Genomic DNA, 23,317 nt, shown 5'->3' with positions numbered 1-23,317 from the left:
TGTAAACTCTATTAATTCACGTCACGCGACATGTGGATTCAATCAACATTAGCACTAAGCAGGCGAGACATTCACGGGCCGAGATCGAGCCTCATCCCATTGGATCCTCTTGGCAAAGCTGGGCAAGATCTGAACAAAATTCTTGGTGGAGACGTACGTATCTTTTTCCGATCGGCACTGGTAGAAGATGAAACCAGCTAGAAGTAGGACAGATATGACCAACAGCGGTGGTATCCACGGTGTCGCCCAACCAGACACATTTCCTTGCGTGATGGAAACTAGCACTAAGGTCAAACTAGACCATACGAGACCTCCTCCAATCCAGTCGACATATGGCTTCTTGCTGCCCTCGATATCCTCGGTTGGTCCTTGCGTAGCAGCTCTTATGGTATGCCCAGCAGTGACAAAGAATCCAGCAGCTGTTGTACAGGCTGATACAACAGCTGGGATCCAAAAAACCACTTCCAACCCAGTGATGTTCGTACAAAGCCGCCGAGAAGGCTGCCCACGACAGAGCTCAGAGATGCCATGGCGGACATTGTGATAAACGGCATGTTCCTAGAAGGACCCGGTGCAAAAGTGGAAGCCACGATTCCAATGCCAGACGGCATAATAGCCGCAGCTGACATTCCCTGCACCGCTCTCAATACGTAGAAGGGTATTTCGTAGGTGGACCATGGTAGAAACATTGTTGATAATGTAAAGATCGCTGATACTGATAGGAAACCCAACCTTCGGCCATATACATCTGCTAATCGACCCCAGAGGAGCATGACGCTCCCTGTGGAGATGTTGTAGATTGATACAACAAGCCGTTGACGGGATGATGGTATTGCCATCGCATTTCCCAGTTCGGGGAGGATAACAACGATGGATTGAGAGTTGAGAGCCTGTATATCGGGTTAGTTGATGTATTGACCGGTGGAAACATTGCATACGGTGAGAAGGGCAGCGATGGATATGACGACCACAACAAGAATCGCTCTGGCCATGGAGAGATTTGGAAACTGACGGCCATCAGAAGTTGAGCCCTGTGGACTTTGTGTTTGCGTTTGGGCTGCATTGTTGTGATTGACTTCCTGCGCTGGTACGGTTATCGCAAGCTTTACGTCTGGAATGGGAGATTGGTCGTTCTTCATCACAGCGGCTCGAGAATTTGAGGACGAATGGCCACTGAACCAAAGAACAGTAATTTACTATAGTTTTAAGTGAACGTGGCGAATGATGAGTATCCCCCCTTTTGATGGTTTCGCAGCCTAGGATCGCATCATCAGTCATCTCAGCACGTCAGAGGCACCCTCCTGTCACACCATATTCGCACTGTTATTGAAGGTGAGACCCTCGCCTGTTGGGTGTCTCGATATGCAGCGTAAGCCGGGGTTTATTTCCTTGGCTGTTGGCTTGGCATAGACATTGTTGAGGAGCAACTGGAGTGCTTTGGTGGTGCACTTGCCAGGAGTACCAAACTGCATATTGGGGAGGAGGTTGTCATCGAGAGCGAGCAATTTGACACGGTGGGTGAAGATCTTTTCGAGAAGCTTCCCCATGCAAGGAAGCAGGGTGACCGGCCGCCAGCTCTTGGGCTGTTCGTAGTCGTCTTTGTCTGGCTTTCGGAGCATGACAGTGGACGCTGGTTTGAAGGCAGCAGGGTGATGGCCAAGCCGGAGGCAGGCGGCAAACAGGTGGTGAAGGTAGGGCAAAAGTTCCTTCTGGGCCATCTTCATACCCTCGTATGCTAAGAGGTCTGGACCGGCAGCCTTTCCTGTTGGTGCACATGCGATCAACTCCTGGACATCGCCCAGAGTCAGATCTTGCGAGGCAGCGAGAGTGGTCCTTTCAGGATCGGCGGCTGGCTGGTCGGGGGGCTTGTTGCTCGTCGCTAGTGCCGCCTGGCCACGGGGCTTCTCTGATACATCCAGCCATGCCATCAGGCGTACGGTGGGTAAGATTACCCGCCTTCAATTGTCGAATTGGCATCGATGCCTTCTGGTTCCACTTGGCGCCTGCCTTAGCCCAGAAATAGAGCTTTCTGCGCTTCGCAATATCTTGACTTAGCTTGCGGTAAAAGGCCGCAGCACGTTGCTTTCGGATCACGTTTTGCGCCAGGCGCTTGGTCTTGTAGTGCTGTTGGCTCGGCATCATGAGGCCAGTTTTGCGCGTTCTCTCCGCTGCCAGTCTCAGAAGATTCTCGGCTCGCCGAGTCACAAGGGTTGGCTTGTTCTTGAGACGCTTCGATCCGGGTGGTGGAGCTAGAGGCACTAGGTTCTGAATGGCCGGGCCAAATGCCTGAACCAGCCTGCGGGCGTAGTTGTTGGTTATGATAGGGGAGCTGAGCGTTGGAAACCCTAGATGTTCTAGTGCGTTGTTAACAAACTCACAGAACTCCTTCGGGTCGACGAGCTTCCAAAGGTAGTAGGTACTGGGCACTGGCTCGATGTCGAGGTCCAAAGTTGTCATGATGACACGATGGTCAGAGTCGAACCCTGGGACGTGGGGTGAACGCCAATTGCTGACAAACGGGGCGGGAGATGAGCTGGCGCCGGTAAGGTCAATGGTACTGCTGTAGGCGCCAGCAAAACCTTTCCCCCGAGAGTAGATTTTAAAGCCGCGTGGGGTCAAGATCCTCATATCAGCCGCCTTCAGACCACTGCTTAGCTCGATAGCCTGGGGATCGATGGTACGGATGTCATCGCCACCCCAGTCTGGGTGATGAAGGTTGAAGTCGCCGACAAGAAGGTCTTGACCAGTTGCCGTGACCTTTTCCAAAAGGTCTGGGATCTGAACCTTTTTAAACCGATTGTGGACATTGTGAATCGCAATTGTTTGGTCGTCACTAATTCGGAGTAAGAGTGTAGCGGCCAGTCCAAGATTGACATTGTCGTGGAATTCGACGTGCCAACCCTGAACCAGGATGGACTTGTGTATAAGATAGACCACAGCATGTAGTTTCTCCTTTTGTTGGTATGGACTCTTGAGCTTTGGCTTTTTCTTCTTGCCCTTGGTTTGACCCTGTCCCTCCTCCTCCATGTCTGGAATGAGTTCAGGATTATTGTGTCCGAAGGCAAGGATGTGATCGGAGAACTGGATCCCCCTGATATTGGCTGGAATATCTTGCAGGCAGAGAATATCAATTCTCAGATCGTTGTTCTGAATCCAATTCTTCAGTGACTGGATTCTGTCTGGGGCCGCCTTGACGTTGATCTGCACGATACTCAGATCGGGCGGACTCGCCATTTGACGAGCCAGTTGTTCCATTCTGAGTTTCGATCTGAATCGCCTTTCTTGGCTCTTTGACCGGGGTTGCTTCATTGTGGCACTATTCATCGAAACCTCCAGAAGGGCTTGTATAAGAGGGGGACTTCAAGAGAGGCCATGGTCATGGCATGGAAAAACGACCTCCCTGAATATAGAGGTCTGAAAGGGAGTTATGATGAGAAAGCTGAGATGCAGGAGAATAGTGGTTGGTGGTTTCGAAGTCTTATTTATCATCAAGAGTTCTTCAGTAAAACCGCACGATGGGAGGAACTTTGACATTTATCCCAGGTTGACGGAATTGCCTGAATTGTATTAGGTGCCATGCTCATCGAAAAAATCCCTGCAGCCACCCGTTCGACGAGCCCTTTTATCAGTTGGTCGTCTTCACCGATGTCTTGAGAGCCTTTCATTATGCTGTCCGGATAGGCATGGATAGTTGTACTGGTCGCGCAGTGGCCACTTGAAGCCTAGAACACCAGACCCATCTCTTTTCACCGTCTTTGATGTCCACATTCAGTCCTCCAGTGTGGTCAGGAACTAATGAGCTGGCTAAATGAACATTGTGAGTCATTTCGTGTAGACGGTGAAGAGTCTTTTTCTTTTTTTCGCGCATGGCCCTGGCGATCACAGTAAGTCATGTCGCCGCATTTTTCGCTGAAGCTCTGTTACCAGTACCTCACAGCAAATTTATCTTTACTTTGGTTGTAGCGATCTCGGGTTATATCTTGTCCCAGTGTTCTCTTACATCAGGCTCTAATCCTTCATTCATCCACTTTGAGATCGCCTTCTCTCCGTTTCTTTTTCTTGACCATTCCCAAACTATCTTCCATCGCACTTTAACATGTCCTATCTCGAGCCCAACCCGAAGGAGCTCGGTGAGGCTGCCCCGCGGGATGCTAGTCCGGTATGCTTACAGATGTCAGATGCAGAGATGTCAGAAGACGATACAAGATACCCAGAGGAGGGCCTACTAGAGGGACATCACGAAGTCGACGGTGATCATAATCTCATGACCTCCAATGATATTCCCCTTCCGGTCAGCACAAGTCCTGATGAGAATCCTGACTCAGCTGCCCCTACTATTCCGATAGATCTAGCATTATGGGAGCGGATCTTCAGGGACCTCGGCGATCTCGTCAAGTTTAGTTTGCACATGACAATTGCGCAAAATTATCATAATGGCATAACCCTCACGCAGATCAAGGAAACGATCATGCAGCAAAGGCAAGCTACAATTGTTGACACGAGGGGCAAATAAGAGTCAAGTTGAACGAGGAGGACTATCTGAAAGTAAGAGACGATTTGAAGACCAAGGGCGTCATCAGCAAGCTTTTCAACGAAGGCCATCCTTGGGATTCGATCACCGACATGCGGATCGCCGGAGATCAAGTCATGCTGTTGACGACCATCGACGAGGATTCGGAAGCAAAGATTCGGCTGCAATCTTCTAAGCTCAGAACGATCCTCGGTCTTAATCCGAATACCAACGTTGTCCCCAAGCGTTACCACCTACAGATTCGGGACTACCAGAGGAGGTCCGACGAGACTCCTCGGTCGCAAACGGCAAGGTGGTCTCATTGGAACAAGGTTTACATCGCCGATGCTTTCACATCATGCGGTACGCTTATTTTGTGCTTGGAATCAGAGAAGGAGGCACTGAAGCATTGGAGGGATGGCAATGTGACCCTTGATTTTCAAAAGGCACCAGCTAAGTAAGTTACAATCCTGAATCGTAAGGCAATAGCTTACCGGTTTTCTTTTAGGCCCATCGATATTCGCGCCCTCACTCTCTGGTGCTGCAACTGCTCTAGGCCCTCACACCTCCAGCGGGAGTGCACCCAGGCAGCTCGATGTGGCAAATGTGCTCAAGCTCATGAGACAAGCCTATGCAGGGTCACTGGACCGTACCGCTGTGCCAACTGTCCCGAGAGCCATCGCTCTGCTTCAACCAAGTGCAAGAATGCCGACGTTGTCAAGATGTTGGCGGAGTGCGAAAAGTGGCGAAAGGCTGGCCCTTCATGGGCAAAGACCGCGGAGCAGCCACAGCTCCCTGACGAGACACTGATGAGCCAACTGCGTAGCTACCAAAACACGGCAGCTGGGCAAGCATTTCTCAGTACCTTCATGACCGCCTCAACGCCCCAGGATCAGGCAGTTGACCAGGGATCAAGCAAGTCCAAAGATGGGATGACAGAGAGGAAGGAGAAGAAGAGGAAGGTTGAGCCTCAAGATGTCTTCAACAGTAGTAACAGGGCGAATTTTGATTGGATGGCCACTTCTCAAAAGAACCAGCGCCAGATAGACCTGGAGAAGAGAGAAGCTGCAGCGAATCCACGTGGACCTGGTAGACCTTCAAAGAAGAGCAGGGGCGGTTGACGTCAACGACGAGCTGAAGAAATGCCTTCATATATTATTTTGTGTTAGATTTCACTCTTGGGCGTGACGCTATTTATAGTGACTCGAAACTTCACAATAGACATTTGTGGGAGGAATAATGGGATTCACCGTCGATGCAATCGAATTACGTTGCAATTACTGTAAGACTGCCGAGCTGCCAGCTGAGAATTGATTCGGAGTGGATACGTCTATCATTTGAACCATTGTTACTGTTTAGTGGGCTGCCAGTCATCAGCGAGATACCAAATGTACACTTTCGTCCAGGCAACCCGAAACATTACTCGGTGGTTTGCTCTTGATTCAGAGAAACTGTAACCTTTCTTTCCACCATCCTCCTACATTCACGTGTCAAACCCCCAACCGATCTGGTCACTCGACGCCCCAGCAATTCGCATCAGACTCCTCGCACCGCTGACAGCATTGAATCGTCCGCCCTGGAAGGCAGCAGCGGCGACTCCCATAGCAGCCCTCGTATCAATACCCGGGTTTCCCGTGTTCGCATCCCCCCTCTCTAGAACCTGATTCAAAAACGCATCACCTGCCAAGCCTTCATATCGGTCCAGACAAAGCTGCTTGATGGCGGGCCCATACAAGTCCACCCATTGCTGCTCGCTCACGGTGGTATAGCTCTTCTGGCCATTTGCATCGGTCCGAGAGAATGGCCATTCGGCGCTGACGACTTGATATCGCTTTGTGATGAAGAATAGGATTGGCCATGAGAAAATCCAGAGGAACGTGAGGTAGAAGATCCAGCAGATCCAGGTCGTCAGGCGCCACGTGTTCAGGCGATTGGACGAGTAGATGTCGACTGCTCGGTCGGCGACTGGGAATTCGATGGTGAGATTGCCTTTGTAGTTGGAGCTTCGGACATAATTTGTCAGACGATCGCGGAAGAGGGTCTCATCCATACCGGTGACTGTTCTAGTCAAACGGAACCTGGGACTCGTTAGAAAAGGCCTTGGCCCCCGTGAGTGAAACATACACTTTGGTACCGGCTGCTTTAGCACAGTAACGATGACACCATTCCTTCAGGGTCGGTTTCGCATGACCAACCTCGATATCACCTTTCACACCGTCCTGACGCTTCTTCAAGACCGTGCCGCGATATGTCTTCTCACCACTCTCAACAGTCTTGAGCGTCGAGTAGCCAATAGCACCCGTGATGAAATTGGGATATAGATAATTTTGCAAATTCACCATGATACGAAAATCGGTGACCTCCTCACGCTTGCTCTTGCCGTCGCTATCGCGCTTGGTTTCCTTGTGAGTTCCCGTTATGTTGATATACGGCGAAGGAGGAAATGTTGCCATGGTTCTGACCCATTTCTCGAGAAATACTGGATCCGCGTCGGAGCGGGGATCTCGCACGGCGTTCACTTCGTTACCGATACGAGTACGCTTTTGACCAATGCGATTAGAGGTGAAGGCTATGTGAGACTCGGGCCGGGTGACGCCTGTTTGAAGAAGTTCATCTTCAATATCAGTGCTGTCGATAGCAGCCGTCGCTGGAGTACCTGACCCTAGAGTCGGTGTATCATGGTATGCAGGCGGTGGTGCTTCATCGCCGTTGAGAGCATCGTCCTCGATGTGAGCGTATGAGGATTCCCCCGCTGTCGTGTGTAGCGACACGGCATCAGGGTCATCTTGATAAGGCTTTGGCGAAGGAGGATTACCCATTGTCGCGAGGATGAGATAAGTACCAACAGTTCGTGGGGATGCCGGCCAATTTGAGTATTTGAGGTTCAGCTTTGGCTTAGGCAGCAACCTGGTTGTGTTGAAAGAGGAATTAACTTGATCTCACGCGTTCACGGCGCGGTTTTTGTCAGATTTCATGCCCCAAGACGGATGGAGTAACCGCCGATCCGGCGATTTCCAGTTTGGGGATAGCGGCCATTTTATGGCGCCTAACAAACAAGTTGTCATGAAATAGCATTATCAATAACCGCTCACCTAAATAATGCTAAATCTGAAGATGACATTCGTATCACAATTGAGCCATGTGATAGGTTTCAGTGACGCCATCTACTGACTTATCTGGATTGTTCGTTTGTGACCAGGTCTCTTTCAGAACCTTATCTCACAATGTACGAACGGAAAGTTCCCAGAAATGAACATCGCAGCATAAATTTTGTTTGTCTGCCTATCAGTGGCACTTATGCCCTATTGTTCACTGTATGATGATTATTAGATTTCAATAAACAAAGATACGGGTTACCAAACAGTCGGATCATTCATTTGTTCAGTAGTCCTGTTCCGCTGGGGCTCATGACACGCTATTCGCTTTGGGTGACAAACGAAGTAGTAGTTCTACTCAAGCATAAACTATTAGCTATAAAAGCATAGCTTCTCCCTAGATGAGGAATATTTCTCTCATTCTCATTAAGGACTCACATTTTAAAAGGTAAGTTCCAACCACTCCTCATACTAACTCCAACAGGCCTTCTTTCTATCAGAACTCTCACACCCCCGAGAAATAGTTACTCTCAGAAAGCAATGTGTTCAGGTGTCTGCTTCACCTCCCTCCCCGAGCCCTCAGAGGTTGGCCAAATATGGCAAGATCTCGAAGTGCTCATCGCCTCACTCAAGTCTCGACTCGAGCATCGAGAACAAAAGTATTCTGAACTCGCCGTTGAAGTTGTCGAAAATCTTGAAACTGGCATGCACGGCGAAGAACGTCAGGCTCAGCTTTGCAAGCTTCGTGAGTCTTGGAAACATATCCAGACACTGGAGCGTGAGCTGCGCTTTTACTTGAAGCAGCAGAGAAAGCTGGCTGAGAGTTCGATGTCGCGAATTGCTGAGCAGCTTGGGACTTTGAATGTCGATTCGATGGCTAGGGCTATCCAGGCGAGTGAGATGAGTAAGGCATGCTATGAGAAGCCCGTCGAGCCGGTGTTTGAGACAATCACTGAGTCGCCTCTTGAGTATACCTCAGACTCTTGGCAGTAAGGAGTTAAGATGGTGATCTAGATTGAAAAGGTCTTCGGATGGATTGTCAGTGTTTTGGTAGACAAACAGGTAAGTACTTGCAGCTTGGTATAAGACACTCGAAGTCAAATAAAGTCATTGGACATCAATCCAAACAGCCCGAAGTTCTAACACGCGAAATGACGTTAGACATGAGTATTTTCAATTACTGTTTCTCTATCTAGCGATACAGTCACAGACTAACCCAAGACTCTATACACAGGGTACTCATCCCCGACATTGACCGGCAGGATATTGAACGTAGCATACGAATCGATATTCTCAGGCTCAAGAACAGTGAACGCGTACCCCGCAGCAGCCTGCCTCGTCGACACCCAAAAGCTCCCAGCCGGCATTGTAATCTCCTTCTTAAGAATATCAGTAGTAACCTTGTTCAGTACCGTACCCTGATAAACAGTACTAGCCAACTCAATGCTCGTAACATTATACGCTTCAACCTCACCGCGGAACTCAGAGCGAATATTCTCGACGGTAACACCGTTGAGGCGAAGACGATCGGCGGCTTCTTTCCATGCTTGCGGGAAGATGTACGCTTCGGGGCGAGAGCGGGTAAGGTTGGATTTCACGGGTGTTGAGCTGAGAAATTGAACGGGGATTTCGACGAGTTTGCCGGTTGGGAGGTCGATGAAATCCCAGGTACGGTTGGTGGGCTGGAAGGAATCCGTAACGACGACTTCGTCTACGCCATCGATGAATTTCTGGCGGGCACCTTCGACCACTTCGTACACTTCTTCAGCTTTGTCGGCGGCTGTTTGGACGATGGCTTCGATCATGGTAAGTCCTGAAGCAACGCGGCGCTGGAAGTGCTGGCTTCCAAGACCGATGCCTCGAGTTTCAGTGAGGAAGACCATAACCTGCGTCAGCGCCAATGAAACATCACCGGCTCGTGCCTGGGTATCAAGCTGAGTAAACACCAGAGGTTCCTCCCTGGCATTTCCCGTGATATAAGGACTCCAGCGCAGATTCAGCTTATCCATAGCACCAGCAATTCTGGGCACGAAAACCTCTTCGGAGTATTCCCGAATATCCTTGTGAATGTTCAAGTTCTTCATAGGATCAAATTGGCCATCCACGGCTTGCGCCCACTGATCTTTGAGGCCATAAGCGCGATTGGCGCTGTATTCATGAGCGTCTACCATGACATGAGGAGAGAAGTCAACAATCAGCGCTTTAACCTCACGAGTTTGTTGACTTGCGAAACGAATGTGATCTCTGTTGGGATCGTATCCTGTTGCCAAAAAGCGCTGGAAGTAGGCGACGCCATCGGGGTTGTAGCGGGGCAAGATCATGATGTCCATTTTCTCGAGGATTGATGCTGCCCATGTTGAATTGGCATCAAATTTGCCGAGCAGCGCGAGAAGAGCTTGGTCGCCGCCGGGTTCATTTCCGTGGACGCCACCTTGAAGGTAGACGCGGAGCTTCTCGGATGAAGATGAATTGGCCTTGATTTCAGGCTGCGACGACGTGGAGAGGAAGACATAAGGAATTGAGCGCCCTTCGTCGGATTTGAAGGATGGGTTGTTGTACGTCAACCAGTCATTTCGGGATGCAAGACTCTCGAGGAAGTAGTCTGCGAATGTTAGTAGATAGATCTTGAAGATGCGTTGGAAACATACTCAGAGTAGCATCGCTTGTTGGTCCGCTTGTGCCATTGTCGAATCCAGCGGCGATGCTCTTGGGATCAAGGAATGCAGGTGACTGGAGATCGATCTGCTTGACCTCGGGGAAGTTCTTGGCAGCCTCTTCACCATCTTTCGTCAGAGGAACTTGATTAGCGTTATAACGAACTGCGGTGGCCAAGCCAGCGCACAAAAGCCCAGTGAAAGCAGTGCGAAGCGTCATTTTTCCTGTGAGCCTACAAAATCCAACAACAAAGAAAAGACATTGTAACCCCATCATGCGGGCATTTCATCTTTTAAACTTCTCCAAACAACCTTCCTAGTCCGTGACGATCATCATACATGGGAAGCATAATGACCGAACTTCCCCGCCGATCCGCATAGCTTATCAGTAGCAAAGTTAGCCGATGATAAGCTTAAGCCGTTTATAGTAGGTAGCTATGAGAATTGGCTCATTTAGCTCCGACTATGTTGCAATCAGCAGCGGGGAACGGGTCTGCCAAGGCTTGGTGGATGAGAAATTGTTTCCCGGTCTGTGGAAAGCAGGTTTATGCGTGGGCTAATGCTCGGTGCTTGATTTGTTTGCCGGAGAGGTGCCAGGAATCAGGAGATAAGATAAGATATGGATAAGAAAAAGTCCGCGGCTGGGGCTGTAGTGGGGAAAATGCTGAGGTTGTAGGGTAACTCCAGCGGATGATGTATTTACCAAGAGATATAATATTGGATGATAGACTTCTAATAGTAGTCGGCGAGAAAATTATATTTCTTCTCTGTTTTAATATGTGGCTTGCAGTATAGTAGGTTTACAGTCTCAAGTATTTATATATGCTATTGGGCAGCAATAAACCTCGTCAAGTGCACCTCACAGATCAGTATCGTGATCTTGGAAAGGTAGGAGATTTTTATGAATGGGCATTTTTAGGTGTGCAGCTGCACAGTACGCAATAACCTAATAGCAATCTGGCTCCAATCACCCCTCTACTCGCTGTTTTGCTTCAATCATACTTTTAGTAAAATTAGTCACTAGGAGGTGGTTAATCAACTTACGCATCTGAAAGACGCAATGTCCGGTTTCTCCCCATTAGTCAAACTCATTTCCAACGTAGTCACACACTGGCCAGGCTCTTTATTGATACTAGCTGTCTGCAATTCGCATAGGGATAGACTGTGCAATAAGAGTTTGTGTTGAGCTTCGGCTTTGCCGATTGAGCTTTGAACAAGCCCTTGCAGCCTCTCTGTTACGTCCACCTTCGACGAAGTGGATGCAGTCTACACCGTCTATGCTGGCAGCGAATGTGTTGCAGTCGGACTGTTCACCTTCGAGAATCTGATATTCTGTTTCGCCGTCGACTTCGCATCGCTCTGTATTATCGTAGAATGTCACTGGAGGAGGTAAGTAGGAGGAGATGGTGAAAGGAAAAGAAAGGACTTACCATACCATGCTGTTACCTGCGAGGTCGCAGCAAGAGTGGCGATGCTTTCGATTGAGAGCTTCATTGTCAGCAAACCAAGGTTCGTTTGAACGAGAAGAGGCGTTGAAAGGTAGTAGAATGGGAGTTGAAACATGATGCTTATATATCTTATCCGCCGACAGAAAAACAACGGCACACTGCATCTACAAGCTTTGCGCCATCTTGAGTTAATTCTCTGTCAAGTTGCAAGACGTATGTCGTCGTGGTCGCTTTCATAACAGAAATCTCGTATTTGGCGAGAGCTGAAGGATGGGACCCTCGAAGCTGAGAACCAAGGAGGGCGCTGATCACGTATATTTGTTTCAAACAGGCCGTTTTAGTTAGGAGCTAAGGTGTAAACTTTCCCAGATGATTATTGACCCTCAATAGGCATTCTTCGGAAATATAAAACAGTGAAACAAAGGATGAAGATCCACCCATGGGGCAGATCCGAGCTGAGCTGGGTGGCCCGAGTCGGGAGAGAATCGTTAGCTTGTCTAGACTGTGTAGGCAATTAATGCATTGCAAAGATGGCTACCCAAGTTCTGTCCCTATAAGAACAAATTATTGACTGTTGAGGCTTGCCATGTGAGAGTCTGACTGCTGAACGACCTCCAGCTTCTGCTGTGAATGAGCTGTTAAACGAACATCGTTATGTAATGAACGAAACACAAAGGCACATCCTCAAAGTTACAGGACCCATACTGTCTGCCACCACTAATCAATTAGCAAGCGAGCAGCTGTGCGCTGAAGAAAACCTAGATCGATCATCTTGGCACTTGAGTCATGGTCATGAAGTTCACACTGCCATAGAGCCGGGACAATCGGAAGTGAGTTCACCAAAATAGGAAGCATTAAATAAATCAAGGGGAAAGACCAAAATGGTCTTCAACAAGGCAGCTGTGTGACAAAAAGAAGACTTGTTGTTATCAAGAACATCTCTCAGGCTGCTAGGTCTGAGCGAAGTTGGAATAGCCAACGGCATAGATTATAACACAAGAAACGAAAGTGTCTGACATAATCAGAAAGCTCAGACAACGTGGCCGAGTGGTTAAGGCGATGCCCTGCTATTTCTTCGGAGACATCATAGGCATTGTGTTCGCACGCGTAGGTTCGAATCCTGCCGTTGTCGATCTTTTTGTTGTCGGTCTAAATGATTTGATTGAATTTTTGTCAAACTGGGCGGTTTTGTTCATGCCACACACACAGTTGGGAACATGTTTTGTCTTGGTCGTGGAGGTTGAGTGTAATTCAGCGCCGTGGTTACAAGCGCTGGGTCCACTGAAATCGTTATGCCTGAGGCTGGGGACGATGATGTCCGTGACTCAGCTGGCTTACGATGCACTACAATGACTCAGATAGACTCGACACCTTATCCATCTCTGTTTTTGATCCTTTAGCTGGGTTACAGGGACGTTGTCTGATGACTGGCAGTAATTAACTCAAACACAGGCTTTGCGTTAAGCTCAAAGCTCACTCTGTTGGTAGCCTTGCACTAAGTTCACGGTACTTTACCCACCAACAAGACAGTTTACTTCATCGCTACTCATTCACCCGCGACCGTGACACGATAGTCTCATCAACTTCGCCAAACCCTCCGACAACATCAAGGAGTGATTAAGTACCGCTCGGGCTTCGAACACGAAATGCAAGATTGAGAACTGGCCAACAAAGAATATTGCGCAGGCGGTGTGAGGCACACCTGAGCCGCAATTTGGGTGGCATGCTTCAACAAATCCCATTCCGGGCGAATGGTTTAGTGGTATAATACTCCCTTAGCATGATTCAGTCTTCTGAAGAAATTTGGGAGTGGTCCAGGGTTCGATTCCCTGTTCGTCCAACATTGGCGGTTAAATCCCGCTATTATCCTCTCTTTTTGCTGTTTCACCATCCGACTCCCCATCGCCAAATCCAGTGATGCAGGTAGACCACATTCTTTTTATTGAGTAGAGTAAAGACTATTTATTTATCTTATGACCAAGGAACTGTGGCACCTTTTTGGTGCGATTCCCTTGCAAGCTCAATGACCCTCAAAGCGTCGCGTGATTGCGTTGGCTTCACTTCCAACTCTGCCTTGCCATTAATCGTATCGGCGACATTCTCATACAATCCCATCCATCGGCCCGCAAAACTTGGATATCGACCAGTATACTTCTTGATCTCGGGGTCGTACTTTTGAACCTTGCCGTCGAACTCTTCGTATGTCGTCAGAATACCCTGCAAGTCATCAGACTCAACACCAAAACCTTCATCAAGCGGCTTGAGACCAGCAGCGATACTGTCCTCTGTTGCGCAAAGGCTATGCTTTTGGAACTAAAAAATGTCAATCAAACACCTGGGTAAAACGGATTCGGATTCTCACCTTTATGAAAGAACCCTTTGTTCCTCGAACGAGCTGCTTCAATTGCTGTGCCATCGGTGTCGTCACAGCTGTCTTGACTGTAACGAGCAGATCTTTCTGCGCACCATCATATTGTAAAATTATAGTAAAAGAGTCTTCAACTTCACTTTCGGCGTCACGTTGGACGCGGAAGAACCCCGTCACAGACTTGGGGCGGCCAAAGAGAACAAGCGCCTGGTCGATGCTATGCGTACCTGAAGTACTGTAAGTGAAAAGACCAGGGGAAATTGTCACCCAAGACTTACCGAGACCGAAGGCCATCCCAGAACCTGGAGTGTACTTGGCTCCTATTTTAGACAGCCACGGTGGTGACTCAAAGTCATAGTGCAACTCGGCTTCTTTGATATCGCCCAGTGCACCTTTGTTGATGAGATGGCGAAGGGTCTGAAAGTCTGCATCCTGTCACAGGATTAGAATCCGATTTAGAAGAAACCAGACGTAAAGAGCTTACCCATCGTCGGTTCTGAAAGCAAGTAAGAATGAGACCCTTCTCTTCACCCAATTTGATCACCCTATCCGCCTCTTCAGATGATACAGCAAATGGCTTATCGACAATCACTAATCTCATGTTAACATCACCTTGACCCTGCAAAAGGTCACTCACCATGTTTTCCCGCATTTAGCGCCTGCTCTGCAAAAGAGGCATGAGTATCATGCTGGGTAGCGACGACAACGAACTGGATATCTTTATCGGCGAAGAACTCATCGGCTGTGCGATAATGCCTGATGCGAGGAAAGTCAACGGTGCAGTGCGAGCCCTTCTCAGCAGAAGATGGATCGGCTGGTGCTTCTTTTCTCTGAAGAATAGCAATGACTTCGTAGTCTGGGATAGAAGTGATGAAAGGTAAGTGAAAGCTCTTGGCTGAGTTTCCGTAACCTACAACACCGACTTTGATTGGCGCCATGATTGGGAATCTGTTTATTCGGTTGAGGGGCTAATTTTACTTCATGAGAGATCCACGAGACTCCTTTTATCTAATCGATCGCTGGGAGCTTTTATCTAACGTTGACTTACAAATCAACTTCCCTTTTTTTTACCGCATCTTCTTATTCACCCGGCTATAGCGTCATTGACCTTTGTCCCCGCATTGGTTTTATCCTTGGTGGATCGTAGATGGTATCATGACACAACCCCGCTCCTCGGGGAGTATCGGTGGTAGATCCGCTACTCCGCGCGAGACCAAAGAGCGGCATAAAAACGTCAAGGAAGTCTCAGATATGAGGTCTTGCAGGACCAGTAAGCTATCAAACTCCGAGATCGGATGAATTAATGGATAAAACCGTCTGAAGTGTTGAACTTCCCAAGCTTTGAACACCTAACTGCCGCACTTCGGTGACCACTGTCCCGAATTTCACCATTTGCGGGTCCGGCAAATCTACCTTATATCGACCACTCACTTCATATCGCGCATTTCTGAGACTCTGAGTACCTTAAGGAATTTGAATATTAAACTTCAAAATGACTAGCTCAGCAGACTCTCTACCTCACCTGCGATGGGGCATCCTAGGTACGTTTTCCCATCTATCCACCGTTCAGACCTAATCGTAAGTTCAGGCACAGGATGGGTATCCTCAATGTTTCTCCGCGACCTCCTCACCACCCGTCCCGATGCCAAGGCAACACATACCATCACAGCCATCGGCTCCTCCTCTATCGAGAAAGGCACTTCTTTCGTTGAGAAGCTCTGGGAGAAAGCACCTGATAAGCCCAAGCCCCAAGTCTACGCGGATTATCAGGGTGTTTACGATGATCCAAATGTGGATATTGTATACGTCGGAACGCCGCACTCACTGCATAGAAAGAACTGTCTCGATGCGATCGCAGCGGGTAAACACATTCTGTGTGAGAAGCCTTTTACGATTAATGCGAAGGAGGCGAAGGACATTGTTGATGCTGCGAGGAAGAAGGGCGTTTTTGTCATGGAAGGTTTGTTCACCCCCGCGTTTGTTTGGCTGCATGTTAATGTTTGTTAGCTGCCTGGGTGAGGTTCTGTTCCCTGTTTGAGGCGCTACACGAACAGATCATCGTCAAGAAGTCAATTGGCGAAGTCCAGCGACTTTCCATTGACTTTGGAAACAAGTTTGATCTGAGCAGCTTGCCCGACAATCATCGTCTCAAAGACCCCGCGCTTGGTGGTGGCGCTTTGCTCGACATTGGATTTTATACGCTGACGTTTGCGTCGATCATTCTTGGTGACTGGAAGGTTGGCAAAGATCATCCGAAACCGACAAAGGTTCTGTCGTCTCTTGACATTGTGGATGGTATTGACGCGGCGAATACCGTTGTGTTGGAATACCCCTCCGCCAATGGGGGTGTCAAAACAGGCGTCTGCACATCAAGCTTCCGATATAGAGGCGCCGATGAATTCGGTTACATTCAGGGTACCAACGGAAGCATCACCCTGTTCGGTCCAGCAGTCAGTGTACCCGGCGGATTCCGCGTCACTGAAGGAGAGCGCCCGGGACCTCCTGCAGCCGATACCAGGACCACGCGCGTGTTCAACGTGGAGCGCCACGAGGGAACGTTGGGCTTTTACTGGGAAGCCGATGCTGTTGCGCGGGACATTGCAAAGGGAAAGATGGAGAGTGATGTTGTTCCGTTGGATGAGACGCTTCGATTGATGGAGTTGATGGATGAGATTAGAGCAGCGAACGGGCTGAAGTATCCGCAGGATGAGAATTAGAGATGCCTCGTGACCTGAAGTTTTGGGCAATCAATAAGAGCAGCATTTACTCACTCACCGTCGGGACAAACAAAATTGCACTCAATTATAAAACAATGCAAACCGACGATAGCCACATTTCCCTCCATTCATATGACCTCACGCGACCAAGAACGGCAGGAAGCAAATGGAGATGCAAACAGCCTCAGGCAAACCGTCATCAACCTCAGCGCATCAGAGTTTTCGCTTCTGCCGTGACAAACCGACAGCAATTGAGTTTGTTCAAACAGACGCGATGCACTGTCGCAAACATGGAGTTTTGTCTGAGTCACCCGCCGAAAGCAACTGCCCATCGCAAATTCGTTGTCTCGTCGTACATGATTCCTTCCATTCCTCATTTTTCTCTCCTCCATCACCTCCTCGTTCTCGAGAACACCAGAGAACTTCCTCTTCAAACCGATTGATCTCTTGTATTTTCATTTTGCGTCTCGTGCGCGACGATGCCAGCCCCAGGATCCGGAGCCTCACTTCTTGCTGACGTTTACTTGGAAGACTGCAATCTAGGATTCACCCCGCGATGGGAGTTCCAGCCCGATCTTGACATGATGAGAATGACGATCCAAGCCATCTTTCGCACCGAAAACGTACACATCAAGCATTTCGCCGAAGGTTGCTTTAACAAACTCTACGAAGTTCAGGTCAACGATCAAGCCCCGCTATTGCTGCGCGTTGCGCTCCCTGTCGATCCGCAGAACAAGACCATGAGCGAAGTTGCTACAATCCAATGGGTCTCCGCGATTACAGACCTTCCGATCCCGAAGGTCATTCATTACGATGCGTCGCGCGATTCTCCCATTACTTATGAATGGATCTTGATGAGCATGCTCCCGGGCGCGCGGTTGCAGGTCACATGGCGGCACCTCACTCTTCTCCAAAAGACCGACACCGTCCGCCAGATCGCATCTTTCATAGCATCTCTCTTTCGTGACAAATTCGCGACCATTTGTAACATCTACCCTCCCGTATACGAAAGTGGATTGCCAAGGCCCGGCCCAATTGTGTCTACTTGCTTCTTCTACGGCCTCATTAACAAATCCGACATTAACCGAGGACCGTTTCGGAACAGCAGCGAGTGGTTTGCATCACGGCTCGAGGCGACTAAAAGGGATGCGACAGCGACTATGGCAAAGTGGTGTGGAAAGGGAAACCTTGACTGTGATGCGGTCAAAGAGATCGACGATGCTGCCCGAACATTCGGCATCGCCGAGAGATTGCTGCATCTGATCCGGCGCATCTTTTCATTTCACGCTGAAGCAGAGACCACAGTTCTTTACCACGATGACTTACACGGGAACAACATTCTTGTCGACGATGCAGGGAATATCACAGGCATTGTCGACTGGGAGTGTGTGTCCATCGTCCCCCTGTGGAAAGCATGCGGCATCCCCCAATTCCTCTTTGAACAACCACGATGGACTGAACCTGATCGCAGACGATACCGCCACGATGCGACCGGCGAGATTTCCGAATTATACTACAAGCATTTACACCAATACGAAACCACACGCTTGCGAGAGGTGTTCTTGGGAGAAATGGAGCGACTTGACCCGCGATGGATGGACATTCACAAAAAGACGCAATTGCTCAGGGACTTCGACTTTGCCGTGCAGTTTTGCGACGATGTCGCCGTTTTGAAGCACATCGTCCAGTGGGCTGAGGCTGTGGAGGCTGGTGGGGATGTTCCGAGGATGTGGGAGCTGGTATGGGCGAATGCGCTCAAGTATTGAATATCCGTTCTTGATCCGACCAGCAAAGGTGCTAGTGTCAGCCAGCGACTTGGCGATGCAGGAACTTCAGAAAAATCTTGTTTGTGTATAATAACTGAAATGATATTGATCTTGACCACGATTGCGACGTCCGGATCAGCCGAGAAAGTGCCGCGCGACATCTCTCCCTTACTGCCAGTCCATGCGACCGTTCGGAAGATAGCCTTTGCGAACTAATCTTAGCCACTGATGACTGGGCTGGAACCGTTCGATCGCGATACAGAGGTGAGACCGCCATTCTCACGTAAGAGCCTCGGACTCCGGATCGCAGCATCTCACCAACCTGAGTAAGCCTTGTCTGATATCGACCGTCAAACCATAACTTCCCCACATCCATCGCTCAAATCTTCTTATCAGACCTATACCGCTCACCAGTATCACCAGGAACTCAACCGGCCCCTTTTTCCTCAATAGCCTATCTCCACGCGCGACCCCTCGTATTCGTCATGCTCAGCCTCAGTTTCTCAGCCGTAAGCAAGGGAGTGATTGGACTAACATACGCCCTCATCCGATTGGGTTGTCCCAAGCCTGACTGTGTCCAAGAAACGCCTCTGAGAGGTTGATTGGGCCATGTGTGGTCTTACCTAAGTCATTACCAACTTGTACGACCGTGGGCGTAATCACGGGGTGAAGTTCTGCAAGGATGGCTTTGTGATTTCGAGCTGCGGTGAGACACGACGAAGTTTATTGATGTTAGTAAGGTGTAGAAAGACTTTGATTGGGTCGTTGGGTGAGATCAAAAGTCCTAGGGCTGAAACATTCGAGTGCCAAGACTATGATCCTTGACCAGCTGGACTCGTATCGCAGACTTGCTTGAAAGAGAAGTTATGATTGGAAATTGGGGATTGAGATGACTACGGAGGGAACTTAAGTGTGTGATTGCCGTCATAAGCTTGCATATTCTCCGATAACAAGGTTGAGATGACCGCGTGATGAGCATCAGCCATCCCGAGGCGTTCTTATTTATATCCCGTCTCACAAAGCACAAGACCATCGGCCCCAAACCACTAAAAACATTGTCAAAATGGCTCTCATCGAGCGAGTATGGCACGCCTGCGTCAGTATAGTCGCATGGCTAACAATGTGGCCCACCTCCCCTTCCACCTCCTACCAACATCCCCTCCGCCCCAATCATCCTCACACTCACATTGAAGATCCCAGCCCTGGCTTCCCCATCTTCCATCCCCCGCCAGGTGATCATGAGTTCCTCTGCGAGTACCCAGAAATGACAGGTTTCGTGCAATGTTCAATTCCTGAGAATCGAGAATGTTGGCTTAGACATCCGGATGGGCGAGAGTTCAACATTCATACAAACTATGAGAACTTTGCGCCGAAGGGTATTATGAGGCATTATACACTTAATATTACTGAGAGTTGGTATAATGCTGATGGGCAGAACTTTACCGAGGCGAAGTTGTTCAATGGGGAGTATCCTGGGCCTTGGCTTGAGGCTTGTTGGGGTGATGTGAGTACTCTGACCCGTGGGGTTTGAGAAAGGGACTAACTGTTGTGCAGACCTTCAACATCACGGTGATAAATAGTATGAAGAGGAACGGCACGAGTATTCACTGGCATGGTATTCGACAGAACCAAACGATGGACATGGATGGTGTCAACGGCATAACTCAATGTCCAATTGCGCCAGGGGATAGCTTCAGCTACATCTTCAATACGACGCAGTACGGGACGTCTTGGTATCATAGCCACTACTCTGTCCAGTATGCAGATGGTCTTCAGGGCCCAATCGTAAGCCAAACCATGGTGCTCAGCCAAAATCGCGCTAACGATGCAGACAATTCATGGTCCCCAGTCAGCTCCCTACGATGCAACCAAGAGGCCATTACTTATGACAGATTGGTGTTAGTTGCCCCCAAGTAGGCTGCATGGCCCATACTGACTGAACATACAGCTCACGAGAGTGCATTCAGACTACTCTTCCCTGGCTCCCAATTCTCCAACAAGACCATCCTTCTCAACGGCGCGGGCAACGTCTCCCACTACGGCTACACCCCAACCCTCCCTGTCCCTGATAACTATGAGTTATACTTCAACAAAACTCCAACAGATAAGCCAAGTCGCCCAAAGAGATATTTGCTCCGCCTGATCAATACTTCATTTGACTCAACACTCGTCTTCTCCATTGATAACCACTGGCTTCAAATCGTCACTTCGGACTTTGTCCCTATTGAGCCGTACTTCAACACCTCAGTCTTGATAGGAATTGGTCAAAGGTACAACGTCATTGTCGAAGCGAATCCCCTGGCCGGTGATGTCAACGGGATCCCAGAAGATGGAAACTTCTGGATCAGGACTTGGGTCGCTGATGCATGTGGTATAGCTCCAGGAGGAGACGGTTACGAAAAGACTGGCATCCTACGCTACAACCACACTGACAAGGCTCTTCCCTCATCTCAGCCTTGGGTCAACATCAGCAAAGCGTGCTCAGATGAGACATATACTTCGCTTCGACCGAAGATACCATGGTACATTGGTCCAGCTGCCAATGCTCAAGCCGCGGATCAGACCGGTGAGCGGTTCAATGTTACTTTTGATCCGAATGCCAAGAATACACCTGAGTTCCAGGAGGAGTATCCGGTTGCTACGTTTGGTCTCCAGAGACCTGGTCAGAACTTTAGACCACTGCAGATTAATTACTCTGATCCCGTCATGTTTCACTTGGATGAGCCGAGGGATACTTACCCACCGAAGTGGGTGGTGATTCCTGAGGATTATACTGAGAAAGAATGGGTATGCGTCAGACGCTTTCAAATGTCTTCGGGTATCATGACTAACCATCATAGGTCTACTTTGTTCTTACGATAGAAGGCATTAGTGCCCGCACCGGCGCTCATCCAGTAAGCATCCAACCCCTGCCACATGTTCCCTAGCTAACCCTATTCAGATCCACCTTCACGGGCATGACTTTGCCCTTCTGCAACAAGAAGAGAACCAAACCTATGACCCCAGCAGACTCAACTTGAAGCTTGACAACCCACCAAGGCGTGATGTCGTCCTACTCCCCCGCAACGGCTTCGTAGTTATTGCTTTCAAGGCAGATAACCCAGGTATCTGGCTGATGCACTGTCACATTGCGCGCCATGCCTCCGAAGGTTTGGCTATGCAAGTCCTGGAGAGACAGGGAGATGCCAATGAGTTATTCCCTGTTGGTTCGCCGAATATGATTGAGGCGGAAAGGGTTTGTAAGGACTGGAAGACGTGGATGGATGGTGAGAAGGATTTCTTTGAAGGTGATTCTGGTATTTAATGGTTGATAGACTATGGCTCACAATGTAGCTCTGTGCGTTCAACAAATTCGAGGAGGAATTGGTCAATCTACAAGATGTGGTGCGATTAAACATTCTATAATATCGCTACTGCGTTTCCAGGACTGGCAACTCCGCCAGGTACCTTGAGCGGAACACTCGTCAAGAAGAATGTCCAACGCTTTCTCTGCCTGCACTTCTCTGCCAACTCCTCCAAGTCAAAGAGCTCACCAATCGGCATTCCCCATCCCGCCAAAGCCCATTGATGAATACTAACGTCAGGATGATTATACGCCCCAGTCGCAGGGCCTCTTTCAAAGCCAGCTGCATCAGATGCAACAGCTGAGAAGCCGGTGTCCCAGAGCCATCTAAGGGACTCTTTAGTAGCTTCGAGACCCAAAAGACCTCCGGGCTGGCGGTGGGAAAAGTTCTCTTGTTCTTTGGGGGTGAGGGTGTTGTAGTGTGCTGTGAAGCCGACGCGAATGAAGAGGACGTCGCCTTGGCAGAATTCGATGTTCTCTTCGGCGATAATAGCGTGGATGTGAGACATTTCTACGGCGTTGGTTTGAAACGGGGAGAGGGAGATGTTGTTGCGTTGGGACCAGGAGTACCAGTCTATAAGAACACCTCGACCGATGATGCCGCCGTTGTTGGCATAGGCTGTGAACATACTGAGACAGAGAGTATTAATGGAGTCATGTTAGTAGACTTACCATCGATCCCAAGAGTCTGTGAACCTGTACCGAATTCCTCCTGTTCGTGGCCCATGTAAAACTGCCCAGTTCTTTGATAACCTACCGAACCGTCAGTACTGTCATGTTCACACCGTAGTGGTACTAACCATAGTGCCTGAACCCATCCCACTGTGTACTACTCTGCGTATTCAACGTGATTACATCGTCATTCATTGTCATGGGAGCTTTGTTGAGTATTCGGTGCTCCAGAGCTTGTCTCCCAAATGGCGGGTGAGAAATCTTGTCGAGTGGCCAGTCCAAAGATATCCTGATCCCCTCCCTTATCTCACTCGCTGCTGCGCGAACGGTCTCTGGCGTAAGCAAGTTGAGCCTACCCAGTTGATCGTCCGGTCCCCAGAGACCCCAAGCATTGCCTGGGGGGCCGTTCTTATCCAAGGGCAAGTCGTCGAATGTAGGGAGCTTCTTTGGGGCCATACTGGTTAGCAAGAGTATGTTGATGCAAAGCGTTTGACCGACGGACAATGTTGGAAGCTTGTATGACTGACTGGAAGTTCGCCGACGTGGCTCAAACGATAAGCAACTAGCCCTTCCACTAAAGGATATAATTACCAAACACACAAACGATGCATCGGTTGGATGAGTATTTACCCAAATCATCGTAGCGATGCCAATCAGCGAGTTGATGCCGATCATCTACCCCAGCTTCCCCGCGTCCATCCCTTTCCGGGGTACGCCAAGACTTAAGTTCCTGGAGACAACAAT

General features: G+C 49.2%; 11 protein-coding genes across 11 annotated transcripts; 5 read left to right on the top strand and 6 right to left on the bottom strand.

Moving 5' to 3' along the window:
- Positions 1 to 54: 54 nt before the first annotated feature.
- Positions 55 to 3,255, bottom strand: FOIG_10437 (uncharacterized protein; the record flags this gene model as incomplete). Its single annotated transcript, XM_031210777.1, has 5 exons — positions 55 to 419; positions 470 to 890; positions 939 to 1,007; positions 1,311 to 1,906; positions 1,938 to 3,255. 5 exons carry the CDS (start codon positions 3,253 to 3,255, stop codon positions 55 to 57), a joined length of 2,769 nt encoding a protein of 922 aa, XP_031059488.1.
- Positions 3,256 to 4,096: 841 nt separating this feature from the next.
- On the top strand, positions 4,097 to 5,631 carry FOIG_10436 (uncharacterized protein; the record flags this gene model as incomplete). The annotated part of the gene is made up of 3 exons (XM_031210776.1): positions 4,097 to 4,395; positions 4,515 to 4,967; positions 5,019 to 5,631. The coding sequence occupies 3 exons, from the start codon at positions 4,097 to 4,099 to the stop codon at positions 5,629 to 5,631; spliced, it is 1,365 nt and encodes a 454-aa protein (XP_031059487.1).
- A 312-nt stretch (positions 5,632 to 5,943) lies between these two features.
- Positions 5,944 to 7,457, bottom strand: FOIG_10435 (uncharacterized protein). Its single transcript, XM_031210775.1, has 2 exons — positions 6,635 to 7,457; positions 5,944 to 6,588 (listed from the first exon to the last, which is right to left on the bottom strand). The coding sequence occupies exons 1-2, from the start codon at positions 7,327 to 7,329 to the stop codon at positions 5,994 to 5,996; spliced, it is 1,290 nt and encodes a 429-aa protein (XP_031059486.1). The 5' UTR covers positions 7,330 to 7,457; the 3' UTR covers positions 5,944 to 5,993.
- Positions 7,458 to 8,145: 688 nt separating this feature from the next.
- FOIG_10434 (uncharacterized protein) lies at positions 8,146 to 8,598 on the top strand (the record flags this gene model as incomplete). Its single annotated transcript, XM_031210774.1, has 1 exon — positions 8,146 to 8,598. The coding sequence occupies one exon, from the start codon at positions 8,146 to 8,148 to the stop codon at positions 8,596 to 8,598; it is 453 nt and encodes a 150-aa protein (XP_031059485.1).
- A 106-nt stretch (positions 8,599 to 8,704) lies between these two features.
- FOIG_10433 (uncharacterized protein) lies at positions 8,705 to 10,776 on the bottom strand. The gene is made up of 2 exons (XM_031210773.1): positions 10,254 to 10,776; positions 8,705 to 10,207 (listed from the first exon to the last, which is right to left on the bottom strand). Exons 1-2 carry the CDS (start codon positions 10,534 to 10,536, stop codon positions 8,817 to 8,819), a joined length of 1,674 nt encoding a protein of 557 aa, XP_031059484.1. The 5' UTR covers positions 10,537 to 10,776; the 3' UTR covers positions 8,705 to 8,816.
- A 615-nt stretch (positions 10,777 to 11,391) lies between these two features.
- Positions 11,392 to 11,753, bottom strand: FOIG_10432 (uncharacterized protein; the record flags this gene model as incomplete). Its single annotated transcript, XM_031210772.1, has 2 exons — positions 11,392 to 11,639; positions 11,690 to 11,753. The coding sequence occupies 2 exons, from the start codon at positions 11,751 to 11,753 to the stop codon at positions 11,392 to 11,394; spliced, it is 312 nt and encodes a 103-aa protein (XP_031059483.1).
- A 1,864-nt stretch (positions 11,754 to 13,617) lies between these two features.
- On the bottom strand, positions 13,618 to 15,196 carry FOIG_10431 (uncharacterized protein). Its single transcript, XM_031210771.1, has 5 exons — positions 14,713 to 15,196; positions 14,560 to 14,666; positions 14,354 to 14,507; positions 14,070 to 14,302; positions 13,618 to 14,020 (listed from the first exon to the last, which is right to left on the bottom strand). The coding sequence occupies exons 1-5, from the start codon at positions 15,011 to 15,013 to the stop codon at positions 13,679 to 13,681; spliced, it is 1,137 nt and encodes a 378-aa protein (XP_031059482.1). The 5' UTR covers positions 15,014 to 15,196; the 3' UTR covers positions 13,618 to 13,678.
- Positions 15,197 to 15,256: 60 nt separating this feature from the next.
- FOIG_10430 (uncharacterized protein) lies at positions 15,257 to 16,910 on the top strand. Its single transcript, XM_031210770.1, has 3 exons — positions 15,257 to 15,616; positions 15,664 to 16,035; positions 16,083 to 16,910. The coding sequence occupies exons 1-3, from the start codon at positions 15,568 to 15,570 to the stop codon at positions 16,790 to 16,792; spliced, it is 1,131 nt and encodes a 376-aa protein (XP_031059481.1). The 5' UTR covers positions 15,257 to 15,567; the 3' UTR covers positions 16,793 to 16,910.
- Positions 16,911 to 17,271: 361 nt separating this feature from the next.
- Positions 17,272 to 18,558, top strand: FOIG_10429 (uncharacterized protein; the record flags this gene model as incomplete). Its single annotated transcript, XM_031210769.1, has 1 exon — positions 17,272 to 18,558. The coding sequence occupies one exon, from the start codon at positions 17,272 to 17,274 to the stop codon at positions 18,556 to 18,558; it is 1,287 nt and encodes a 428-aa protein (XP_031059480.1).
- Positions 18,559 to 19,477: 919 nt separating this feature from the next.
- On the top strand, positions 19,478 to 22,052 carry FOIG_10428 (uncharacterized protein). The gene is made up of 6 exons (XM_031210768.1): positions 19,478 to 20,062; positions 20,113 to 20,343; positions 20,390 to 20,456; positions 20,507 to 21,345; positions 21,399 to 21,452; positions 21,500 to 22,052. Exons 1-6 carry the CDS (start codon positions 19,622 to 19,624, stop codon positions 21,860 to 21,862), a joined length of 1,995 nt encoding a protein of 664 aa, XP_031059479.1. The 5' UTR covers positions 19,478 to 19,621; the 3' UTR covers positions 21,863 to 22,052.
- FOIG_10427 (uncharacterized protein) lies at positions 21,958 to 23,197 on the bottom strand (the record flags this gene model as incomplete). Its single annotated transcript, XM_031210767.1, has 3 exons — positions 22,702 to 23,197; positions 22,574 to 22,654; positions 21,958 to 22,520 (listed from the first exon to the last, which is right to left on the bottom strand). Exons 1-3 carry the CDS (start codon positions 23,027 to 23,029, stop codon positions 21,958 to 21,960), a joined length of 972 nt encoding a protein of 323 aa, XP_031059478.1. The 5' UTR covers positions 23,030 to 23,197.
- Between the last annotated feature and the right edge of the window lie 120 nt (positions 23,198 to 23,317).

Source organism: Fusarium odoratissimum, assembly GCF_000260195.1.
Source record: "Fusarium odoratissimum NRRL 54006 unplaced genomic scaffold supercont1.18, whole genome shotgun sequence".
NCBI classification, from domain to species: Eukaryota; Fungi; Ascomycota; class Sordariomycetes; order Hypocreales; family Nectriaceae; genus Fusarium; species Fusarium odoratissimum.
Note: the sequence above shows the minus strand (reverse complement) of the source record. Positions and strands in the feature narration are given on the sequence as shown.